The following is a 25271-nucleotide window of genomic DNA, read 5'->3' on the forward strand; positions in this document are numbered from 1 at the left end:
CACACACACACACACACACACACACACACACCAGCTTCCTGTGTGAACCATGGGGATTTGGTTGGGGGAGGTGCGGGGGATTTATCAGGCCCTCTGCAATTCCGAAGGGGTTAATGGGGTTCCAGGCTGGGAAGCAGAGCCCAGCTTCCCTCCTACCCCCAAACTGAGGAATTTCCCCCAGGCAGGTGAGTTAATGAGTTGCAGGTGTGATTTGGAGGTACCACCACCTTTGCCAAGTGGGAGCTGGAAGGGGCAGCGGGTGGGGAAGGCTGGAAGACCGGAAAAACCTTTTCTGGTTTCCTCTCTAAGTCAGCTCATCTGCATCCCACCTGAAAGCCACCAAGGAGGGGCAGTGATTTGCTCAAGGTCACCAGCTCCTTGGAGGCCAAGCCAGGGCCACGGAGCCAGTCTCCCTAACCCTAACCCTAACCCTAACCCTGCCAAGCCAAGGGTCCTTATGAGACGCAGTGGCCTTGCTGTGAACTGGGAAGGCCTCAGGCTGGGCGGCCCCCTGAGGCTGGGTCTGTCACTCCAGCCCCCAGTAGGCACTGGTTTGCTGCCTGGCCTCTTTCCTCCTGGGCCTGGCTGACTGGTTTCTTCATCCATCATTCAGAGCTCACATCTGGTGCCCGCCACCAGGCCTGGGACATCAGGGACCCTCTGAGCTCAGGCCTCTCCCACGCTTTCCCTGGGCCCCTCCTTTGCCCTGTTTCCCTCTGTGTTGTCCGGTGACCCCGCACCCTGGAGCTCGCCACCTCAAATCAGTTGGAAAATTCCCAGTCAGAAATTCCCTTGCCCTCCGTCCCCTCAACACCTAATTACTCTTTAAAAAGGGTTCATTTTAATCTTTCCCTCCCTAGGTTTCTGCAGTCTGGCAACTGCCCCTCACTTCCTCCACCTCCTCTTGTTTCTTCCAACCTGATCTCAGAACCAGAGAATCAGTGTAAAATTAAAATCCGACCTGTGTCACCCCCCTGCACAACTCCCTGGGAGGCTCCCTGTTGGCCTCTGAAAGATGTTGGCAACCTTAGCCTGACCCCAGGAGCTTTCCTACCTATGCTTCCTCTCCGGCCTCCCTCTCCTCTGGAGCCAATAGCCATCCCTCCATTCCCAAACATGAATTGAGGGCCAACCAGTTCTAGTCCCTGGAGATAACACAATGAACAAAACAAAGCCCCCAGCCTGTGGGAGCTCGAGTTCTAGGGGAGGAAGACAGACAAGAGACAAGAGAAATAAATGATGTGTACAGTATGATAGATGGTGACGAGTACTATGGAGAAAAGTTAATGGGAAAGGAGGACAGGCAACACCTGGGGGCGGGGGTTCTGCAGTTTCAGATGTCACACCAGAGATGGCCTCGTTGTGAAGCTGACATTTGGACAAAGAATTGAAGAAGGTAAGGGAGGGAGCCATGCAGATATCTGGAGGAAGAGCTTTCCAGGCGGAAGGAAGAGCAGAGGCAAAGGCCCGGGGGTGGCTGTGTATTCCCAGAAGAGCATAGCGCCAGGGTGGCTGGGGTGGCAGGGGTGAGGGGAGATGTGGCAGGAGATTATCTCAGAGGGGTGATTGGGTGGGCAGCATGGGCAAGTTACCTAGGGCTTTGTAGGCCATTTTAAGTCTTAGCTTTTACTCTGATAGGCCGGGAACCATTCCAGGGTTCTGAGCAGAGGAGTGACATGGTCTGACCTGACATGGGTGGGAAAGAGATTTCAGCCAGCAAGGGTAGAAGCAGAGACCTCTTAGAAGGACAGACACGATGGGCCTCAGACTGAGGCAGGAGATGGGTGGGCTCCAGGCTAGACATTTTCAACTAGCCTCCTGTGCACACTTCCTGGGGTGAGAAGAAGATGGGCTCCAGGCCGGACATTCATTCCCAACCCCCTGTTTACATTTCCTGAAGCAAGAGACAAATGGGCTCCAGGACTCCATATTTATGACCGGACTCCTGTCTCTCTCTCTCTCTCTCTCTCTCTCTATATATATATATATATATTTTTTTTTTTTTGCGGTATGTGGGCCTCTCACTGTTCGGGCCTCTCACTGTTGTGGCCTCTCCCGTTGCGGAGCGCAGGCTCCGGACACGCAGGCTCAGCGGCCACGGCTCACCCGCCCAGCTGCTCCACGGCATGTGGGATCCTCCCGGACCAGGGCACAAACCCGTGTCCCCTGCATCGGCAGGCGGACTCTCAACCACTGCGCCACCAGGGAAGCCCTCCCATCTATATTTTGAGATCTGCACCTTGATATAAAAACCAGCAACAGAAATAGGGTAAATAACCCGATTTTGGACATTTTTATGGCAGGGACAGAGAGGGGCTAAACCCTGTTAAAAGGTCAAGAGGTCATACATTTCCCATCCTTGGGGCAATGGAAACATTGCACATGCACAGAAATGCTCCTTGGGGGTCTAAAAGGAGGGGGCACCACCCCATAATATGTGATGCTAAGGCTGTCCCATAGGCCTCTGGGCTGGAATACATTTTGGAAAAAAGTTGCATATGCATGTTGGGGAGGACCCTAGAGCAGAGCAGGTGTGGAAAAAGAAATAAGATGATCGGCCAAATGTAAACAAAGACCCGGAAGAACTGCCCTGTATGAATGACAACCGCTTCTTTACTACGCTCCTCATTAGAGAGGATGCCCACACCCTTTCTCTCCAGGTGTGCATCTCTGCCTTGCTTCTGTCTTAACTGAACAAACTGTTTGTGCTCTCGCACTTGTTGTTGTGCTATGTCTCTGATGATAAACTTTGACCGGTTTTTACAGTTTTGCCTCCGTGAGAAATGCATTTTTCACTGGGGGCGAGAGCCAGGGGGTGTGGTGGCTAGGATTCCTGGTTTTCATCCAGGCTACCCAGGTTCAATTCCTGGGCAGGGAATTAAGATCTCGCTTCACGCCACCACTCACTTCCGCCTCTCTGAGCTCAGGACCAGGGTGATGAGCAGTAGTGGGGGGTGAGAAGTGATTGGATTCTTCTGTCTCGGAGGTAGGGCCAATAGGATGTGGGTGTGAGAGAGGAGGTGAGGATGTCGGCTAGGGTATCCCGGTGGTGGAAGGATGGATTTGACACGGAGGAACAGGAAGGGGAGGAGTATGCCATATAGGGGTGAACGTGTGCATAGCATTTAGCGTTTTACCTCCAGCTACGTGTCAGTGCTTACTTGCCTCTGGGCATTTGCACACACTGGTCTCTTTGCCTGAACTGCTTTTCCTGCCCTGACAGAACTCCAGCTGGCTTCTCAAGAATCCCTCCTGTGAATCTGTCCCTTCGTTCCTCCCCCTCCACCCCAGTCTCTCCCTCTGTCTGCTTTGTGCACCTGCTGGACCTCAGGCATATCTCAGAACCTCTACCATAGTGTGCCCCAGAAGACAGGACCAAGCGCCATCACACTGAAAACCCGTGTTCATCAGACACCTCATACCTCAGCGTCCTGCACGTAGCAGGCGCTCAAGAAAAGAGGGACGTGGGGCCTGGCTTGAACCCTGGCTCTGCTATTTATAGGTTCTGTGATCTTGGGCCATTACTGATGCAGAGCCTCAGTTTCTGCATCGGTCAAATGGGTGTGATGTTTCCCCTCCCTGAAGCAGCTCTTAGGATCTTACGAGGACCCCGAATTCTGCAGACCGGAAGAAAACCGTGGTTATCGCGTCCTCTGCTGGAAGATGGCAGACTCCGCAAGCGCTCCTCCCCCTCCCCGCGTTTTGCAGAGAAGGAAGCAGAAGTCAGAGGCAGGTGCGACGTGAGCGGGACCCGCGGACAACCCAATACTTCCAATGCCCGGTACTCACGTGTCCCCGCTTAACCCTCACCGCGGCTCTGTGGAAGAGGTTAGACTAGACCCATTTTACCGAGCACCTACTTGTCCCAGAGCTTCTTACTCGTTGCCACTTCCCCCCTACCCCCCTCTTTTAAGGAGAGAAAAGGTGGAAAGGAGGCCGGGTCGTGGTGAGGAAAGAAAAGATGGGGAGACTCGGAGAGTGCTCGGGTGACCCGGAGGACTCTCAGGAAGCCCTAAGGACCAGATCCGATCCATCCATAATGGAGCTGGGACTGTGTGGATCCCGGTCACCGCTCAGCCCCCGATTCAGTTTGGGGAGATCTTTGGGGAAATCTCCCCGGGCTCGGTTTCCTCGCCTGTGAAATAGGCACGATCTTCCCTGCGCCCCTCGCGGGGCTGCGGGTTTCAGGCATGACCTACGGTGGTGTGAAAGCACGTCGCCAAGCGCGTGCTACGATGGCCACCAGGGGGCGCGAGAGGCTCCTGCTGGACCGCGACCCCGCAGATCCAATCCCGCCGTGGGCCGGGGCTTCAGGACCAGACAGGCAGGCTGAGGCCCCTCTGGGCCCCGGTCTCCTTTTCTGGGAGGGGCACGTAGCCTCCCTTCTCTGAGCCTGTATAAGATGATTATAATAGTACTTCCCTGGACGGTCCTTCTCTGTAAATAATCCCAGATTACAAAGCATTTTTCCCTCCATCATGTCACTTCCCTCCACAACCCCTGGGAGGTGGCCTAATACCACCTTCAATCACTGATGACAAGACTCAAGCCCAGAGCGGAGCCACCAGGCCAAGGTCACCCCGGGAAACAAACATGGTTGTCACCTGGTGCCTCTCAGCCCTGCTCTGACCGCTTAACAGCCTCTCACTGGGAGGGTCCCCCAAGCTCTGCCCCACTCCGCAAACTGTAAGCGCTGGGTCTGAGGGCTGGTGAAGGAGAAACAGCTTCACAATGAAACCCCAAGGCACTGTGGGCAGAGATGTCAGAGGGTATCACGTGAGCACAGGTGTGATGTCGGGAACCAGCACAGCTTGTGTTGGGGAGGAGGGAGAGGGTGACATCACAAACAGGAAAATCCCCAAACCTATGAAGTCAGGATGCCAAATGAAAGCCTTTTCTCCTGCAGCGGCAATTCAATACCATACAAACTACATGTTAACATTTTCTTTTAGAGATACTGTTGACCCTCATTTCCCTATAATCCTGTAGGGGAATCTGATTTTTACCCTCATCCTGTCCCTAGGACTGCAATTCCACCATTAGAGTCTCATTCTTAGGATGAAGGTATCTTCCTAGGTTAGGAGGCAAGGAAATTGCTGTCGGCCATTCACACCCTAGAGGGGCATTGCCTCACCACGGCCAGCTCAGAGCCAGCAGGCCTGGCTGGAGCACAGAGTACGGGAAGGGGACAGAGGCACTCAGGGAGACCAAGCCTGGGGATAGACCCAATCCTGTGAGTTGCTATTATTATCCCCATTGTAGAGAGGAGGAAAACTGAGGCACAGGAGGTAACTTGACCAAGACCACACTGCACCATAATAGAGGAACCAGAACCCAAGCCCAGGCAGTCTGTCCAGCCACCAGAGCCTGCACGTTTAACCCTTGTGCTACAGTTAGGCAGTATCACCCAGTGGCAATTCTGTGGACCCACGGCCTCCGGGTTCAAATCCCAGCTGCTCTGCCTTTTCTAGCTGCGTGGCCTTGGGCAAGTTACTTGTTCGTGTCTTCATTTGTAAAGTAGGGATAGTAATACCTGCCTCGCGGGGTTCCTTAAATGAGTTAACATGTGTCACCTGTTTAGAACAGAGCCATGCGCGCAGCCACGGTCAAATAAATAGGGGCCAGATGGGCACATGACCTTGAATAGTCTAGAATCTTCAGGATTCTAAAATGCCAGCCTGTGGGACCCTGTGGGATCCTCCAGTGGCATTCTGATGTCTTGGGGCTGCAGCATGGTATCTGCTTCCCGTGGCTGGACGGTGCGGGGCCACCTGTCAGCCCAGCTTGGCCCTGAACAGGCAAATGAGGTGATGTCAAAGCCTTGGCTCAGGCCCAGCCCCTGGAACCTCCCCTTCCTTCCCTCGTGTCTCCCTCACTCGGATTCCCACACACTCCGGAGGGCCCAGAGGGAAGGTGAGAGGGAGTGAAGGTGGGAGCACGTGGCCACCCAAGCGTAGCTCCTCCAGCCTGGAGAACTGGTGCTCCCAGGGGCTGAGCTGGACCCGAAGGGAGCCTCCTTCCCCCTTACCTGAAGCCCTGATCTGCAGTGATCCCAGAGCGTCACTCCTCCGGTGTGAGTGTGTGCAGACGGCTGGCTGATTCACTGGCGCCCCTCTGCGGGTGGTGCACAGACCAGGCCTGGCCAGGCAGCAATGGCTGATGAGAAGACCTTCCGCATCGGCTTCATCATGCTGGGGCTCTTCCTGCTGGCCCTCGGCACATTCCTCATGAGCCACGACCGGCCCCAGGTCTACGGCACCTTCTACGCCATGGGCGGTGTCATGGTGATCGGGGGTGTCATCTGGAGCATGTGCCAGTGCTACCCCAAGGTAGGTGGTAGTGGGGAGAGGTGGCCTGGGGGCCAGGGCCCAGGAGGGCCTGGGGCTGTGTCCAGGCATCAACCCCCCATCCTTCAATCATCTTGTTATCCTTTCCCCTTTCCCCCTTCTTTTCTTATCTCCGTTCTCCTGAGCGTCCGTCCATCCATCCATCCATCTATCCCTTATCATAGAGATAGATCAGGAGCCCCCTGGATCTGGAGCCCTGAACTAGGCACCATGGGGGAGACGCAGGAAAACCCACCACACAGTCCAGGTGCTTGAAACCAGAGTTTATGAGGGCTGGCTGCCTGCCGGCACGCCTGCATCCCTGGTGCAGTTCAGTCCTCATCCTGAACTTTTTGGTACCTTTGACGTTCTATTTTACACTAGAGAAGCCCGAGGCTCAGAAAGTGAGGTCCCACAGCTCCTAAGTGTCAGGCTTGGGATCAGAGCTCAGACGTGTGTCACCTAAAGCAAAGCCCTCCACCTCGGGAGGGCGATCCCTGCGTCCCAGGGCTGCTGAGTGTTCTGGGTGGGTCAGCTGTAACCTTCATGGCCTGGGTTAGGCAGCTCTATCTTTTGAAGTTTTAACAAACTCCTAGCCTAATAAGTGACTGAGTGATGGGAAGAGCACTGGTTTGGGAATCTTGAGTTCTAGTTCTAGCTCTGCTCCAAACTCTCTGTGTGACCTTTATCTTTCTGAACCGCAGTTTCTTTCATCTGCAAAATGAGGCCCCGAGCTCCTATTCTCCCAGCCTCACAGAGTTATTATGGAGAACAGAAAAGAGATGGGCAGTTTTGTAAACTGTAGAGTGTTATATTTAGGTGACGCGCTGCCACGCTTACTGTTAGTGATCCTCTCAACAACCCTGTGAAATGGGCATATCAGGAGTTGTAATCCTTCAGCCCCAAGAGAGGTTGAGTGACTTCTCCAAGGTCACAGCAGCTGGTCAGATAGACCCAGGGAGACAAGGAAAGAAGCATGGATTCTAACTAGGGCTCTGCCTCTAACTACCTGGGAGACTTTGGTCAAGCCCCTTCCCTCTCTGAGCCTCAGTTTCCACATTTGTAGAATATGTGAGTCAGGAACAGGGGGTGGGAAAGCGTGTGCATCTTAAGGGCCTTGCTGGTCCCGCCATCCAGGGTTCCAGGCCCCAGGCAGCCCCACACACTCAGACACCTCCTCGCCTCTTGCCCGGATGGCCGTGCTGGGGTGTGGGAGGAGGGGGGAGGATCCTGGGGGCCTGGGCTCGGCTCTCCCAGTCCTGTCTCCTCTGTGGGAAGCCCCGGGCTGTTAGCGCGTTCCTTCAGCACCGAGGCGGTCCCGGCTGGTTTGTGGTCGTTTACTGAGCAGTTTACAGTCAACTCGCCTCTCTCTGTTCGGTGTCCTGAGCAGAGGTCACCGGGAGAAGAGGGCCCTGGGGGACAGCAAGGTGATGGCCGGGGTGGGGTGGGGGGAGTGTCCTTCCTGCCTCACTCCGTTCACAGAGCTGGCTGTGGGCGGTAGGCAGGGTGACCGGGTGGCAGTGGGGATGAGGGAGTGGCGGGAGGGGGGAAGGAGGGAATATTGCTGGGTATTAATGAGTAACTGTTGATAGATTCACGTGTTCGTGTGCCGTGGAGGCCGCATGGCGGGTCAGAAAAGGCACAGGTTTCAGTGCCCACCAGGCCCTGACTCAAATGCCCCTCCCTGTGCCCCACTTCTGGGGCCTTAGCAGAGGCTCGCCCGGGCCTGTGGAGGAGCCAGTGGGGGCTTGTAGGTGGGGGACCTGGCATCACGCCTGGCCTGGAGCCAATGCGAAGGCAGCGTTCTCAGGACAGGTGTTTGTGGCTTTGGGAGGGTCTCTGGATGTGTGTGCCGGTGTGTGAGCACAGACGTGGGTGTGTGTTTCAGGGACGCAGGCTGTTAGGGCTGGAACACTAAAGGAGGGGAGGGAAGTGCGTCGTAAACCAGGGAGGTGTGCTAGACGAGGGTCCCGGTCTCCCACATTGTCTCATTGGAACCTGGGCGATCAGAGCCCTCAGCAAATGCTGGCACCCATCCTCCCTGCCGGATCCTCCCCTGCCTCAGTGCCTGACGAACGGGAATTTTCTGGATTGAAAAAAATATAAACATAAGGGAATGGAATTAGCCGATTATGATATGGGGGAAGGGGTAGCCAGTACCCATGTGAATTAAGCCGTCCCTGTCTTTGGGGCCCTGGGAGTCTCATGGAGGAGACAGTTTTCTGCCTGATGGGGAGGGAGTGGGCTTGACAGGGAAGATGAGCTGGGGTTTGTAGGTTAAGTAGAAGTTCACCAGGCAGAAAAGATGGGGAAAGAAATTCCAGGCAGAAGGAACCGCACGAGCAAAGACATCAGGTGAAAGGACAAGGCAAGTGAGTCAGCCTGGCTGCCGGAGGGCGTGGGGAGCGAAGTAAGGTGGAGAGGGAGTGGGGCTCAGGTCCACGGGACCTGGATGCCATGCTGAGGAGTTTGGACCTGACCCTTTAGTGGATGGGATGAGGGACGGCTGTGAGCAGCTTTGCAGCTCGAGGAAGCTATCAGGCTGACATCTGGGAGGAGGAATGTTCAAGCGCAACCAGGCCAGTGGGGGAGGCTCCTTCTCGGTCCAAGGGAGGATGATCATTTCCTAGACTAAGGCAGAACTTGAACCCAAGGCTGTAGGAGCTAAGAAGACATTTCCAGTTCACCAAACATATAGTACCTGTCGTGGCTGGGCGTGGCCCTGGTCCTCCCATCCAGCTTATTTTATTGAATTTCTGAAGTAGACTTGGTCAGTTTTGGTGGTCAGCTGGGCCTCAGGCTTGAGAGGGAAGGAGGAATCGGGGCAAATCTAGCAGGTGGGACTGTCAGGGATGCTGTGCCCATTAGCTGAGATGGGGCAGGGGAACTGGGAGAAGGGGAAGGATCGTTTGGGAAAGCAGGGCCTCTCCCTGTCTGGCTTCTGATTCTGCCTACAAGTCGCCCACTCCCCACTCCTGCCTGCTCTGCTGGAGCCCAGGACAGGCCCCTGATTGGTGGTTGATGGATTGGTCCTCTCCACGGGCCTCCCTCCATCCCTCTGTTCCCTCCCTTTGGGGACTGCTCAGAACTCTGCCTGAGCACAAATCTGGCTCTGTATTCTGCTGAGAACTCCTCCAGGGCTCCTGTTGCTTCTGGATTAAAGGCTGAATTTCTTAGCCTGATGCTCTGGGGTCTTTATGATCTGATCTCCCCTCCCCAGCTTCAACTCTGCCTGTCACCCTTTCTTAAAAGAACTTGTGTGTAAGACTGTCAGGACTTTCCTCCTCCTCCAGGCTTTCCACAGTGGCAATGATAATGATGCTGTAGAGTGATGATGATGATGGTGATGGTGATGAAGGCGCTGGTGCTGATGTTGCTGGTGATGACGTAATTATGATGTTGATGGAGATGATGGTGGTGGTGGTGATTATGATGATGGGGAGAAGGAGGAAGACTGGAGGAAGGGGCAGCTTCTAGGAAATACAGACTCAGCTGGCAAGTGCAGGACATACTAAGTGGGTGTGGAAGATACCCAGGCCCCTCGCTCATTTCCAGACATCTGGGGGAAGCTTACCCCTCACAGGAGTTCTAAGAACACATCCATCTCTCATTCCCTTCTCCCCAGCAGGATTGGGTGCTTTCCTGGTGCAGACAGTGTCTTTCTCTCACCGTACTCTACGGGAAAGGGAGAAAAGGGGCTGCCGTTTATGAACCTGGCATAACACAACGGGGTCTCATCAAATATTTGTTGAACAAATTTTCAGCTGGGGAGAACAAGACTTAGAGAAGTCAGGTAACTTCATCTTCAGTAGCATCAAACTATGATTTACTGAGCAGCTACTGTGTGCCAGGCTCTGTGCTGGGGGACTCCTTATATGTTATCTCATGGAATCCAGGAGACAGGCATTACTAGTCCTACATTTTTTAATTGTAAAATATAACATAACATAAAATTTACCATCTTAACCATTTTTAAGTGAACAGTTCAGCAGTGTAGGCACAACCTCAGCCATCCACTTCTCTGTCCTCCCCACCGCAGCCTCTGTCTGTGCCAAGAAACACATGACTGCTTCCCACTCACTCACCAGATGTGGACGAAGGGCCTACTCCGGGTCGGGCAAGTGCTGGGCACTGGACGAGGACCCCTGGAAATGACAAGATATGACCTCCCCCAGGGCAGGGGTGTTCGTCTCATTCACTCATGGCTGCCCCCTAGTGCCTAGAAGAGTGCCTGGCACACAGCTGATGCTCCCTGAGTGCTGGGTGAATGAAGAGCCAGTGAGAGCAGGAGCCCAGACATCCGGCCGGCCACAGGCGCTGGGCCCTGAGCAGGCACCCTCCTGTCAAACGGGGTGGCCTCCCTTGTCAGGCCTGTCTCCTAGGGTATGTGGAGATGTTAGGCCCGTGCTCTGGGGGAGCAGTGACCACGGATGTGTGTGGGCAGCTGCAGAGAAGCCTTCTCCCCTTTGCCTTGCAGATCACCTTCGTACCTGCTGACTCTGACTTCCAAGGCATCCTGTCACCGAAGGCGCTGGGCCTGCTGGAAAATGGGCTCACTGCTGAGATGAAGAGGTGGGTGCCGGGCCCTCTGGGGCAGGGGTGGGGCAGTGGAGGGAGAGGAGGGGCAGTGAGCCCCTCAGGCCAGTCTTCTCCCCTGCCCCAGGCTCTGCTTTGCCTTCCCACTTACTGAGAACATACTATCAGAAATCATGGATTGTTTTGACCTCTCAATTCTATGAAGTGAGCTTTATTATGACCATTTCACAGATGAGGAAACTGAGGCTCAGGGATTTTTGTCCTGTCTTACAGTGAAGTAGTGGCAGACGAGAAATCAAAAATAGGTGTGACCCTAAATCCCACACAGCGGTGACTACTACTCCTCTAGCAAACAAGAGGCATCATGATGGCCAAGGCACAGCCCTGGGGCCCTGCTACTTTTTGGCTGGGTGACTTTGGGAAAGCAACCTGCCTCTCTTTGCCCCATCTGTGAAATAGGGATACTAATAGTACCTTCCTCCTAGGCTTCAGGGAGGGCTAAGTGAGATAATACAGCCGTCTCTCAGTATCTGTAGGGGATGAGTTCCAGACACCCTCTCCCACCACGTACACCAAAATCCGCAGATGCTCAAGTCCCTTATATAAAATGGCTTAGTATTTGCTTGCAATCTGTGTACATCCTCCCCTGTGCTTTAAATCATCTCTAGGTTACTAATAATATTTAATACAAAGTAAATGTTGTGTCAATGTTTGTAAATACAGTGTAAGTGCTATGTAAGTAGTTGCCAGTGTGTGGCAAATTCAAGTTTTGCTCTTTGGAACTTACTGGAACTTAAAAAAAATATATTTTAGATCCACGGTTGGTCGAATGTGCGGATGCGGAACCTGTGATATGGATGGTGGACTTTAATAAGCCAGGTGCTAAGAACAGAGCCTGGGGCATAGCGGGCCCTCTAGAAGCCTTTGCCATCATCACTAGGAAGTGCTTCCAAAGCACCAGAGAGCAAGTCAGGCGTTTTGTGCCCATTTCTTCTTTCAGGCCTCACAGAAACCCTGTGAAGTAGGGGGGTGGCAGGCCCATTATACAGATGTGGAAACTGAGGCTCAAGAAGTGCAATCCCAAGCCCCAAACCTCACGGGGAGTCAACACCAGACCAGATCTGGGTGGGTGGGTGTGGGGGCCAGCCTCAGGACTGTCACACAGGGAGAGCTGCTAGAACAGAGCTGGGGCTCAGGCCACCCTGAGCCTGCGCTCCTCCCTGCTGCTCCCAGCCCTGGACTGTAGAGAGCAGTGGAGAAAGGGGTGCTTGGAGCCCCAGTACCACCCCCTAGGTCTGCACCACCTGGGCAAGCCAGCTAAGGTGTCTGTGCCTCAGCTTCTTCCAGTATCTCCCAGAGTTACAGGGAGGGTTAGATGAGCTAACTGATAGAGCCCGGCCTGCAAGGAACACTCAGTAGCTGGTTCTTACCGTTGCTCTGTCCTCATCTGAAAAGCGGGAACGACCATTCTGCTTCAAGGTGTCATTCAGAATAAATGGGATGATAAATGTAAAGGCTTCAGGCCACCGTCTGGAACCCAGCAAACGCTCAGTCAACGCGAGCTGGTCTTCATTTGACAGCCGCAGCCTTGGAGTTAGCTTTGGAGACGCGGGTGAAAGGCATACTGGACTGAGGGTCTGAGCTCTGCCGCTCAACTTAACTTGTTGGGCCTCAGCCTCCTCATCAATGAACTGGGTACAGTAACCACCCGCAGACGCTTCTCTGAGATCGGGGGAGAGCTGGTGCGCGGAGCAGGTGGGCCAGGGGACGGCACTGACGTCTGTTGATCGAATCTTTGCCCACCTGCCTGTTCTCTCTCCCGCTGTCTGCTGTGCCCCCGCCCAGCCCCCGGACCCCCTACGTCAGGCTGTGGGAGGAAGCCGCCTACGACCAGAGCCTGCCGGACTTCAGCCACATGCAGATGAAGGTCATGGGCTACAGTGAAGACCCCCACCCCGTCCTGGCTCCTAAGCCGGGACGGCCACAGCCAGGAGCCAGCGATGGAGGAGAAGGTGGCCCTCGCGACCCTCAGGCTTTGTTGGAAGCCGCCGTGGTCATCCACAGGGGCTCGGACCAGGACGAGGGAGAAAGAGACCCAAGTCAGGGCAGGCCCGGGTGAGTGCACGGAGCGCAGGGGTGCTGGGGTGAAGGAGGAGGGGTGTGGCCACTAAGAGGTGGCTGGGGACGTTGGGGAGTAGAGAGGCTGGGGACACCCTGAGAAGCAGGAGGGGTAGCAGACACATGGGTCTTGGCTTAGATGGGCCTGAGTTCAAATCCCAGCTCCTCTGCTGTGTAACCTACGGATGTCCCTCACCTTCCTGAGCCTCAGTTTCCCCACATGGGAATAATCGGTCCTACCTCAGAGTTGTCCGAATACTCGTCATGAGGGGCCAGGGCAGGGAGCCAGAGGACCTGAGTTCAAATCCAGGCTCTGCCACTGATGTGCTCTGTGACCTCAGTCAGGTCACTCCCCGCCCCACCCTGTCCCCAGCTGTTCATGAACTGGGTTCCTCATTCATCCACGTAGTCACTCATCCACCAGCATTACTGGGTACCTACTCCCTGCCAGCCCTTGACAGCCCCTACCCTGCAGGAGCTCCTCGTCCAATGGGGGAGGCACACAAGGGAACAGAAGGTGACACCCAGTGTGATAGGGATTGTGGGCCCAGAGGAGACCTCCAAGTGATTGGAGAGGCAGAGGAGTGACCTGGTTTGGATAACATAATAAAGGCCCATTTCTTGAGCACCTACTATGTGCCAGGCCTTGTGCAAAGTGCTTTGCGTTCATTATCTGTTGTAAACCTCAGGGATAAACATAGGAGTGAATGCTGTTATTTCCCCCATTTTACAGAGGAGGGAACTGAGGCCCAGACAGGTGAACTCACTTACCCTGGGCCTTGCAGCTAGTGGGTAGGATTTGGACCCAGGCAGTCTGACTCAGAGCTACCCTCGCCCTTTCCGCCTTTGCCCCTGCAGCCCCCCGACCTGTCCCCAGGGCCCTGCACCCTTGGCTTCCTTCCAAGATGACCTGGACGTGGGCTCCAGTGAGGGCAGCAGCCCCAACCTGGCACCATCTGAGGGGGCGGAGCCCCGGCCTGCAACCCCGGAGCCCCAGGCTTGCAGGTGCCGGCTGGACCGCTTCCATGACTTTGCCCTCATTGATGCCCCAACGTTGGAGGATGTGCCTCCAGAGAAGCAGCTACAGGTGGCAGCCCTGCCCAGCTCCTGCCAGAGACCCCCGAGGACAAAGCGGGAGGAAGAGGAGGCTTCAGACGCAGGTACAGAGGAGTCGGAACAGGAAGAGGAAGACTTGTACTACGGGCTTCCCGACAGCCCTGGGGACCCCCTTCCGGACAAGGAACTGGACTTTGAGCCCGACGCCCAGGGCTGACATGGAAATGCTCCCTGGGTTTTAGCCTGGCTCTGGGGCTAACCCCGATGTGATCACACAGGACTTCAATTTCACTACCTGCAAAATGGGGTTAGATGGAGGTTCACAGGAGACAGTGGACCCGAGAGCATTTTGAGAACTGCACAGAAATGCACAGGGAGGAGATGATTACATTACTGGGCCATTGCTGTTCGGATTATTAATACCTTTTGTAAAGATTTGAAGGTCAAATATGATTAGTTGAGAAGATCTGTAGCAGCCAGGGCCCTCAAGAGCCCTTTCTGCCTCCCCCCAGAGCTGGCCTCTGAACAGGAACCCTCCTGGGTGCTACCCCCGTGTCCCCGATCCTCTGTGAAGGCCTCTCAGGGCTCTTATTCCTGTTGTGTCTTTTAGTCCAGCCGGGGGATGGCGTGATTTGTTTTCACTCAGAGCTAACGTCCCCGGCCCACATCCCTCCTGTGTCTCGTGTAGCTCTGGGATCCAACACCCTCCATGAGTGACCTCTGCTGACCTCCCAGCTTTCGCCCTGGTCAGCCCCACCCCACGCTCACCCTGCTGCCCCATGCCCTTGCCAAGCTGTCTCCTCTGCCCGGATGCCCTTTGTCTCCTGTCTGCCGGGCAAATTCAGGCTCATCCTTCAAACCACTGCACAGACATCCCTCTTCTGAAGGCTTTTCTGATGTCACCGCTTCTGGGCCGAGTTAGTCCTGGCTCCCGTGTGCCACCCCTGGGCCATCTCTGGGCCTTGCGCATTTACCATGGAGCATGGCTGCCTGCTCAAGGTCAGCACCTTTGCTTTACTCACCTCGGTCTCTCCTGTGCCCAGCTGGTGGTCACTGAGCATGTACAGAAGTGACCAGAATCCACGAGCCTTTTGCAGGGAATGCTGCCTCCCCCACTTCCCTGGGTCTCAGACTCCCGACTTAACTAATTTGGTTCAGGTGGCATTTACTGAGCATCTACTGTGTGCCAGACGCTAAGCTGGGATCTTTAGGAGGAGAGAGACACAAACTGATGACAGTTCTCACCCTCGAAGGGCTCCCAGTCCACTGAGCCTGGTGTCTTGTAAGTTAGCACAGAGTGCAGAGCAGAAACTGAGGTGGGAACAGAGGAGTTAAAAATTGTCACACCAGAGGCAGCAGAGTGACACTCACACAACCGTTGGGGCCATCGAGCGCAGGGACAAACAGCTCCAGCTGCCTGAGCAGCCCCTGGAGGTATCACCGTATGGTTGCATCACCGAGTGACGCTTTTCTTAGGCTGATCTCTGCAAAGCCCCTCTGGGCCCCATCAAAGGGATGGTGGCACTACCTCATCCTACGTCCCCACGTTCAGAGCTTGCAGCCTGGGCCTCCTGGGAGGGCTGGCCTTCACCTGGGCTGGGCCTCTGGGTCAGGGTTGGGGTCACGGCCAAGGGAAGGGCACAGCCCTGGGACCCCCTCCCTCTCCTTTCTGGGTCATTGCTACCTCCTGGAGGAAAGGCTCTGCTGTAACAGATGTTCCCTCACTGCCGTTCCTGCGATCAGCTCACTCACGCAGGGAACGGGTGACCGCATCAGAAAGAACACCAGTGTGAAAGGCTAAAATAAAAAAGTTTTCAGTGTTTAGGGCGGTCACCTTCATTCACCTGCAAATTCTTTTATGTGAACCCCTCCCACGCCCCCAGTCCCCCTCTGGGCAGGATAAATGAGGCATCCAGAGAGTTGAGGGAACTCTCTGGAAAACCAAACACAGTGGCGTGGCCGGCTGGGACAGCTGTGTGCGTGGAAACTTGGGTGTGGCCCACGCCTAGGCACCACACTGCAGCGCACCCCCAGACCAGGGGGTCTCTGGCTGCCAGGCCTGTCCACAGAGAGAACCCTGTCCCTGGGAGGGCGCAGGGACAGAGATGGCCGGGCCAGGCTTCGACCCCCGTCCGGCTACCCCACTTTCTTGCTGCCTGATTGGGAGACCACTCGCCTGGCCTGCCCGGGACAGTCCTGGTTTAGGCCCACTGTCCCCGCCTAGTTAGTAGTAGTGCGTCCTTTCACCCTCGAAAGTATCCCCTTGGAACGGTAAAGTACATGTTCACCCTACTCTGTGACCTTGGGCTTGGACCTCACTTTCCTCACCTGTGGGAGGGAGGGGATGGATCCCGGGCTTTGCCTTTCGCAGGGTTAGGTGGTGGTGGCGACGGCGCGGGGCGGTGGGGGATCTGATGAGATCCGTCTGCTGGTGCCCTCCAGGTGAGGAACACCAGTAGCTTGCCTGTGGTTAATCGTGGGGTTTGTGGCTCATTGCAGAGAGGGGAGAAACCCCATGCGATCTATGAGGTGTCTCTGTAAGAGGGTGTGAGAAGGGACTTATATAGGATTTGGGCTTGTGTGACGTGACTTGGGGGCGGGTCTGAGGAAGTGGGCTGCAGATTGGATGCTGTTGGGAAGCAGGGCTAATCCGTGGTGGGGCATCTTAATCAATCCTATGTAGGAGACCAAGCTAAGGATGCAATTGGCAAAGCAGCCGCAGTCATGCTCCAGCCAGGAGAGGGTTGTGTGATCACTGACATAATTTGGACAATGTCCTCCTTGCTCTGCTCAGCCGGTAGCTACCGGCGGTCTGGATGCGTCTTGACCCATCGTGGTCACAGAGCGCCTTGTCCGACGCTGATATTCTGTGAAATTGTTCGACTTCATCAGAAGACCACGGGGCCCAGCTGTGAGGGCCGGGCCGGCTCCTGGCTGTCAGGCTGCTTTTCTGTCTCAGCCTCCCTGCTCCTCTGGGGCCTGCTGGTGACTGTGGGTTGGTGCAGTTGGGGAGCAGAATGTGCTGTGGATTTCATTTGAAAAGAAGAGTCTGCGGCTTCTCCTCTGTTCAGCTCCAACCATCCCAACTCTCTGGTTTGCCACCTCCATTGTGCTCTGTTCCCTTGACCTTGCCAATTTTCAGTCCTCTAAGAACCTGGGCCCCTGGGATGGCCCCTCTCTTCATGCAGGTCCCCGGGGGCAGGGGCGGTGCCGCAAGGGCCTGGTGGAATGGCCTTGGCAAACCCTGGGATTCCAGCTCTCAGCCCCAGGCTCCGGATTGGTGTACCATGGCAGAAATTCCTGTTCTTTCCACCCTCCTGTCAGGTCAGAGGGACTTTGGGAAGTTTCCACTCTCTGGGGAGGGATGGCCCCTGCCCTTTACTAGGAAAGAGTGATCCTGGGGGCAGTGAGCTTGGGCTCTGTGATTGCTTGCTGTGACCTTGGGCATGTGGTGACCCTCCCTGGACTTCTGTCCCTGTTCTCTATACTATTAGAGGGAGGTAGACAAGATTCCACTTCTACTCCTGGTCCTTAAGCAGGGTGCTGGTCACCCTCGAACCGATTACCCCATTTAGTCCTCTCAACAGCCCTAGGGGACAGATCCGTCGACTCCACATTGCAAATGTTTGCTCTAAATCCCAGACTTTGGAGTCAGAGAGACTTGGGTTTGCACTCAGCCTCTGCCAGTTCCTCACTGTGTGACCTTGGACAAGTTACTGCCCCTCTCTGAGCCTCAACATCCACATTTATGCAGTGGGAAGGTTAATACCTGCCTCTCAAGACGTCATGAAGAACTAATGGGCTGATGTTTCCAACACATCATAGGTGCTTGAACAGCATCTGTGTCCTTCCTTCCCTCTCCGGGTCTCAGTTCCTCACCTGCACAGTGGGGATTAACTCTGTCCCCCTTATAAATGGGACAGCGGGTGAGTGGATTCACCAGGGAGAAGATGTGTGTGGAAGCTCTTTGCAAAGGGTACAGAACATCTATGGTGTGCCAGGCGCTCAGGGGCAGAGGAGCTGACAGCAAGCGACAGGGAGCTAAGGGACAGGGAAAAGGAAAAGGACTACTTGTGTCTGGGCAGACGAAGAAGCAAACAAAGGCTGAGCATCTGCTAAGTATCGGGTGCTCCCTGAATGGAACCCTCCCACCAGCCCTGAGAGGTGGGCATCCCAGGGCCCGGGCTGGGATTCCAGCATTGGTCCTGGAGCCTGTGCTCTTCCTCCAATGCCACCTGGTCCACACATGTAGCAAGACCCACAATCACCTATTATGCTGTGCTCACCTGCACATTTCTCATTTCACCCTCAAAATCTGCAAGGCTGGCGTGCGCCCTCACGTTACAGGTGAGTAAATGGAGGCTCTCAGAGGCTGAATAATTTGCCCATCCTCCCAGAGATAGGGCTAAATGGGGGAGAAGAGATGAAGCCATAGGGCCTTCCACTTCCGGCAGGATTCGTCCAATAGTCCCAGGTGATTTCGACCCTAGTGAGGACAGGAGAAAGACACACTTCAATAATTCAGGCAGCAAGGTTGCACTGAGCATCTACCTGTGTCTTTCCCTTTGCTGGTGCTCAGGGCAGACACACGCCTGCTCCCATACCTTCCATGACTCCCTATTTGCCACAGGATAAGCCCAGACTCCTCAGCCTGGAGTTTGAGGCTCTTTTCAGCCAATTTGTCCACCACTTCCTCCGGTGCCATAGCCGCTGGACCCTTGACCCGTGACCCCATCTTCTTAATGCCCTTCCTCCACTTCTCTATCATCCCTCAAGGCTCAAATTCCACCTGTTCCCTGGAGCCTGAACTGGCCTTGCTCCCCGCACTGGGGCAGAACCCATCCACATCCCACCCTCTCCTCTGTGTCCTTCCCAAAGGGTGTGCACTGCTCTGGTCCCAGCGCTGCTTACGTGACTGTGTGTGTGCTGGTCTCCTCACCTGGACTGGGATGTCCTTCAAGGACAGGGGCCTCTGCCTACCCATTTTTCTATCCCCAGGACTTAGCAAAAGCAAGTGGCAATAGTGCTGGTGGAAGAGGATGGAACTGACCCAAATTGAACTGAACCACACGGCCACCCTGAAGGCTCATGGCCCCGTTGCAGAGACCACATAGCACAGGGCTGAGGAGCTCAGGCTTTGGCATAACCAGTCCTGAGTCTGGGCTTCCCCTGGCAAACTGTGTGACTTTGGCCAAGAGACTTACCCTCTCTGGTCCTCAATTTCTTTATCGATAAAGTGAGATTAATAATACCTACCTAATCGCATATGAAAATTAGATGAGATCACGCGTATCGAGTGCTCAGAGTGTGCCTGGTGAGCCCCCAGTAAACGGTAGTTATTACCATTACCATTTGCAGGGAGGAAGGGAACGCGCACAACGCGTAGACATCAGGAGCCAGCGTGGACTTGAGGTTGGCATCCAAGTACTGTATTATTAGCACTTCCCAAATGCAGGTCAATGGACCCAGCTGGGCTGGTGGCGTCAGACTCTCCTGGGCAGTTTTAAAAGTGCAGTGTCCTAAAATACCCACAAAGAGGTCTGGGATGGTCTGAAGTGTGAAGAAGCCAAGCCACGTCATTCTAAGGTGCAGAAGGGCTTACTCTTTTGTTTTTAAACAAGTTACAAGGACTAGAAGGGTTGGAAGATGGCCCAGAGAAGGTGGGGTGGCAAGCCAGGAATTAGATGGGTAAGACGAAAGGGCAAGGGTATCTCAGGCAGAAGGCATGGTGCAGGCAAAGTTCCATAGGAAAGAAGGAAGAAGATGTGATCCCAAGAACCTGGAGGAGGCTAGTCTGGCTGGAGAGATGGTGGACGGAGTCAGAGAATGAGGCTGGAGCTTGGTCACAGGACTTCTTGAATTCCTACTGCAGAGCTCACATTCTATCTGATGGGCAAGTGGGATCCACTGATGGTTCTTGAGCAGAAGAGTGACATGAAGAAAGGAATGGTGAGGACATATTCTGGTTAGTATGTGCAAAAGAGAATGGAAGGGCACATATTGGTGGCAAGAAAGCTAGCTCGTGGCCTGTGGCAGGGTTCCAGTTCCCAACCTGACATGGGAAAGGTTTTTTCCACTGTGGAGGGGAAGCTGGGTGGGTGCTAGGTCAGGACTGAAGCTTGGTGGAGCCAATGTCCCAGATTCCTCATTGCTGACCACAAGACCAGCCCAGCAGAGCAGGGGGCTATGTGGCAGAGGCTGGATCTTCTATCCAAGTCACCAGAGCCCTGATCAATGCAGTGTTCAGTTCAGAGAGAGCCCAGGGGAAGGGCAGGTGAGGGTCCAAGGGACCCAGTAAGTGCCCAGGTCAGATAACCGGCCCCATAGGTGATTCTGCAGGTGGTGAAAGCTCCCAAGCCAGCTGCCTATCCTCACGTTAACCCTGATGAGAGCAGACCTGGGTGGAGGGTAGGCGGCAGCAGCAGGCTTTGGATGCCTGGTCTACCAGCCTGGAGACAGCGAGGGGTCGATTTCATTCATTCATCCATTCATTTATTCATTCATTCATTTATTCTGGCCACAAGCACTCTCTAATCACCTGCTTGGCGTCACCCCCTGTGCCAGGCACTGGTCTGAAGCATCTGACCCATGCCTATCTAGCTGGAGGCCCCCCTCCCCTGGGGTAGCTGCAGAATGAACAGTGACAGGTCAGAGTGGTCAGTGCTGGGCAGAGGAAGGCACAGTAGAGGTCTGACCCCACCTGGAGAGTCAGCAAGAGCTTCTCAGACTTGCACCGAGCTATGTCCTGAGGGTTCACTGGGGGAGAAAGGGAGAGGAGAGCAGCCTAGACAAAGGCAGGGAGCCCAGAGTCACCCCCCCATGTTTGAGGAGTGACCCAGGGGTAGGTGTGAGCAGAGCTTAGGATAGATGGGGAGGACGGCTAGAGAGGACATGGGTGGGTAGGTGGGGACTTGACCAGGAAGGGCTGTGGATGCCACCCTGGAGAGAGCCCCAGTGGGCTGGATGACAAGTACACAGCTACAGTCTCCCAAGGAGGAGGACCTTGGAACACACAGCTGCCCAAAGAGTGGCGGCAACATCTGACAGACGGAGGTCACAATCCTTCACATAGAGAGTGCTAAAAATCAGACAGGAAAAGAAAAGGAGTTCACTCACAGGAAAGATCTGTGACCCCATAAAAGAAACAAACGAAAATATGGTCGATCAAAGGAATAATCAAAGGAATGGAAATTAAAACAGCAAGAAACCATGTTTCAACCCGTAACACTGGCAACGTTTTACAAAGATGACGATAACAGACGCTGTTGGCAGAATGTGGAGGAACAGGGTGATTTCTTACATTGCTGGTGGGAATAGAAATGATGCGAGCTTCTGGGGGGAGGAGTGTGGCAACGTAGGCTAAGTGCCTCAGCACGTGGGCTGCCCCAAGATTCTGCACGTCTACACGTAGGAACCTATCCCAAGGAAATAATCAGACAGGTGCACTAAGATGCAGTTTGGGAAGGGTGTTTACTGTGGCGGTATTGATGACAGCTCAAGTGTGGAAAGAATCTAAACATCCAGCAACAGATTTGTTGAAATAACGATGCGACAGCTCTGCGAGGGAATGGTGTACGGCTGTTAAAAGGGGGACCCTCCTGATTGAATCACACCCCCTTCCCCGACCTCTCCTTGGTAGCATATGTGATCACTGCCATTTCACATTCACTTGTGAATTTCTTGGGTGACTTTCTGCTTTCCCCATCCGCTGTTAAGCCCCGTGAAGGCCAGGACTCTGTTTATTATGTTCAATATTATGTCCTCGGTGCTGACTTCAGTTCCCGTGGGCCCTCAGCAGATAGTTATTAAACGAATAAATGAGTCTGTACTTCTTTACTGTGGTAAAATACACATATCATAAAACTTACCATCTTAACCATTTTCAAGTGTACAGTTCAGTTCTGTTTAGTACATTCATGTTACCGTGCAACCATCCCCGCCACCCATCTCCAGGTTTATCTTCCCAAACTGAAACTCTGTACCCATTCAACAGTAACCCCCATTGTCCCCTCCCTGCTCCCCAACAACCGCCATTCTACTTTCTTTCTTTCAATATCCCCCTGTTCCCTATGCCCCTGTATTTTTTGATGTGGAAAGACGTTCATGATATATAATTGATAAAAAGACACCTTACAAAGCAGAATGCAGCAAACACTGTTAACTCCCTCCTTCCTTGATTTTGTTTGGAGGGATCACATGTCTACACCCAGGCGATCAATTACGATCGACCCAAAGCCAGTGAGGACAATCCTATTCTCTACTGACAGTTCTGGCCAATGAGACCTGAAAAGAAATTTGTTGGAGTCACTTCTGAAAAAGCTTTTACTTTCTTGATTAAAAAGGCAGCCGTGATTAGCTTTGCTGGCCTTGAATACAGATGCAGTGGTTGGGGCTGCAGCTGCTGTCTTGCAACCACCAGAGAAATGCTAATAGAATCATAGGGATTTTGGACCTGTAAACTGGTGAACCAAAGCCAGCAACCGCTGGTCTTCTAGCTATGTAAGAACGTTTAACTCCTACTTATTTAAGTTACTGTGCTTGCAGCTGAACTCACTCCCAACAGATACAGAATATGATCCTTTATCTATGTGCACGTATGAATAGAAAGAAATTGAAGTGATTATCTCTGGGCGATGAGATTCTTCTTTTTGAAATGTATATAATGAACGTGTAAATAATGATCGGAAAATAACAATTTTACATTTAGGAAAATGTAACAATGATGTTAGTTCTATTTTAAAAAATAAACAAAATATTGGGCCTCCAGGAAGTAATTCACTCCTATCTGACCACTGAATTCAAGGGAAGCTCAATGGGCACCTGTGGAACAGATTCAAGCCTCCAGGGGGAGGCTGGACTTCACCTACACGGGTCCCATCCAAAACAGTGTATGATTCTAGCCTCATGATGGGGGGCAGGACCGATGCCATGGTGCCAGGGAAACATGAAAACCTGAGGCTCTGTGAGGAGAGGTGAACCTCGAAAGGTCCCCAGTGTGGCTGTGAGGGGCTGGACCACACCCTCTCTGGCTCTCCTGTCCTCCCCCTGCTGCAGCCCTGGAGGCCCCACCTCTCCCTCTGGGCTTTGAGGCCAGACCCCGTGTTCCTGGCAGAGGCATGTCCCTCAGCTCCCAAAGGACAGTCCACCCTCACCCTCAGATTAGGGCCCAGACCTTCTCCGGCTGACGAGGCTGCCAAGCAGGTTCTCAGCCAGCTCCAGGCTGATGACCGGATGACCAGGAGGAAGAGCCGCGCTGGGACCTGGGCATGAGGCCCCCGGAGGACGGAGCAGCCGTGGGGCCTGCAGGCAGGGCTGATGTCGGGCAGCACCTGTATTGGCTATAAACACCTTTACCCCAAACGACCTTGCCATCTCTTCCCACAACAAACCTGGGATTATCTCTGTGAAAGTGACCCTGGGGAAAAGCAGAAGAAAGAAGGAAAAAATGCCAGCAGAGAATGAAAGGGAAACTGCACTAAGGGAGCACTGTTGATCCTCTTCTTGGCAAACGTGCCCAGGGTCGCAGCTGTGCCGCCTGCGGACACGGCAGTCGGGACCACAGCCAGCATTGCTCTGTGCGCTCAGCAGTGCCGTCCTCGGTCACGCACGTGTGCCGGCTCATTTGATCTTCACCCAGGAGGTAGTGCGTGCAGAGATGCATCAGAGGAAACTGCCCTGGAGAAGCGGGGGCAGAGATAGCGCCAGGGACACTTAAGGGCAGCAGGGTTTTCTCCTGGGATGGGAGGAGACTGGACCATGAGGATGGTCTACACCAGCGTTCCCTTGGGGGAGGCATCTGGGTACTAGCTCTCCACCTTCTCTTTAGAATGGGATAGACCAGTCTGGAGCAGCTCGACATCCCGGTGACTCCAGTCTTCTTCCCTCTCTTCCTTTCCTGCCTCCTCTTTCCTTCTGCCTCCTTCACCCTCTGAGTTAGGAAGCTCAAGCCGCCTACCTGAGCCTCGGTTTTCCCCAGTGAAATAACGGGGTGCCAGTCAATGCTGCCCGACCTCTTCTCAGTGAGCACTTTTTTTTTTTGGGCTGCGCTGTGCAGCTAGCGGGATCTCAGTTCCCCATCCAGGGATTGAATCCGGCCCACAGCAGCGAGAGCACACAATCCTAACCATGAGACCACCAGGGGACTCCTCCCAGGGAACACTTTGATCTTCCCTGTCTAGGGAAGGGGAGCCAGACTCCACCTCTTTTTCCCTGTAGGATCTTCCCTGGCCTCAGTTTCCTCACCCCATAAGGGGCTAGCAGCCCTGCCTGCGTGCCTCACGTGCTGATGCGAGGCCTGGGAGGGGACAGAGGTGGCTACTACTGCCGCGCTGGATTGCAGGGCTTCTGGGCTCCTCCCCCCAGGCTCAGATGGCTGCCTTCCCTGCACCACTAACACCCTGACCAGCAGGTGATGGAGATATTTTGGCCTGGGGGTGAGGGCTAGTGACTGGGGAGCTGCCAACGGCACATTCTTCCTGGTCCCCTCTGCTCCCACCTGCCCTGGGGCCCTGGGGCTGCTGCGGATTCTTTCCTTTCATCCCAGACCTCAGGGCACTTGATGCCAATTGGGTGCATGTCCTTGGGGTCTTTTGGATCCAAATTGCCAGTCCATGATACAGCTGGGTGTTTGTGTGGAGGGGGCGCTGCCACCCAACCATTTACAGCCCCCGTCTGCCCTCTCCCTCCACGCGTGTCTAATGTGATGAAGCGCTCTCCTCTGTTTGTGCTATAAAGCATTTTCAGATGTGTCATCTCATTTGGCCTCACGTGTCCCTGCTGAGGTTGGAATTACTGTTACCATTTTACTGATGAATCAACTGGGGCTTGGAGAGGAGCAGTGACTCACCCAGGGTCACACCATGGGTTTAGTGGTGGAACTGGGATTAGAACGGTGCCTTGGATCCCAGCCCTGGGCCCTGCCCATCTGCTACCCAGGCCTGCCTGTTCTGGGAGTACTGCCTGGAGGAGGTGACTCTGAGCGGGTCTTGAAGGATGTGTATGAGTTATTAGGTGAAGAACGTTGGGAAGGGCATTCCAGAAGGGAACAGTGTGCACAGAGGCATGGATCTGCCTGGCGGCTGCAGAGTGGTACTGGGCAATCTGGACCACTCTAAGCAGTGCTACATCTTCAGGGAGTAAATCTGTGGCTCCCATGCTTTGGGCTACCTCAGACTCTCCTGGGGAGCTTATGAAATGCAGATTCCTGGGCATGTTCCTAGAGATTCTGGGTCAGTC

The 25271-nt window shown here is 54.3% G+C and overlaps 1 protein-coding gene across 1 annotated transcript; it reads left to right on the forward strand.

Annotated features, from left to right (window-relative positions):
- The first annotated feature begins 6152 nt into the window (after positions 1–6152).
- Positions 6153–14253, forward strand: BSND (barttin CLCNK type accessory subunit beta). Its single transcript, XM_060005400.1, has 4 exons — positions 6153–6329; positions 10804–10897; positions 12701–12977; positions 13839–14253. The coding sequence occupies exons 1-4, from the start codon at positions 6153–6155 to the stop codon at positions 14251–14253; spliced, it is 963 nt and encodes a 320-aa protein (XP_059861383.1).
- Positions 14254–25271: the final 11018 nt, after the last annotated feature.

Source organism: Delphinus delphis, chromosome 1, assembly GCF_949987515.2.
Source record: "Delphinus delphis chromosome 1, mDelDel1.2, whole genome shotgun sequence".
NCBI classification, from domain to species: domain Eukaryota; kingdom Metazoa; phylum Chordata; class Mammalia; order Artiodactyla; family Delphinidae; genus Delphinus; species Delphinus delphis.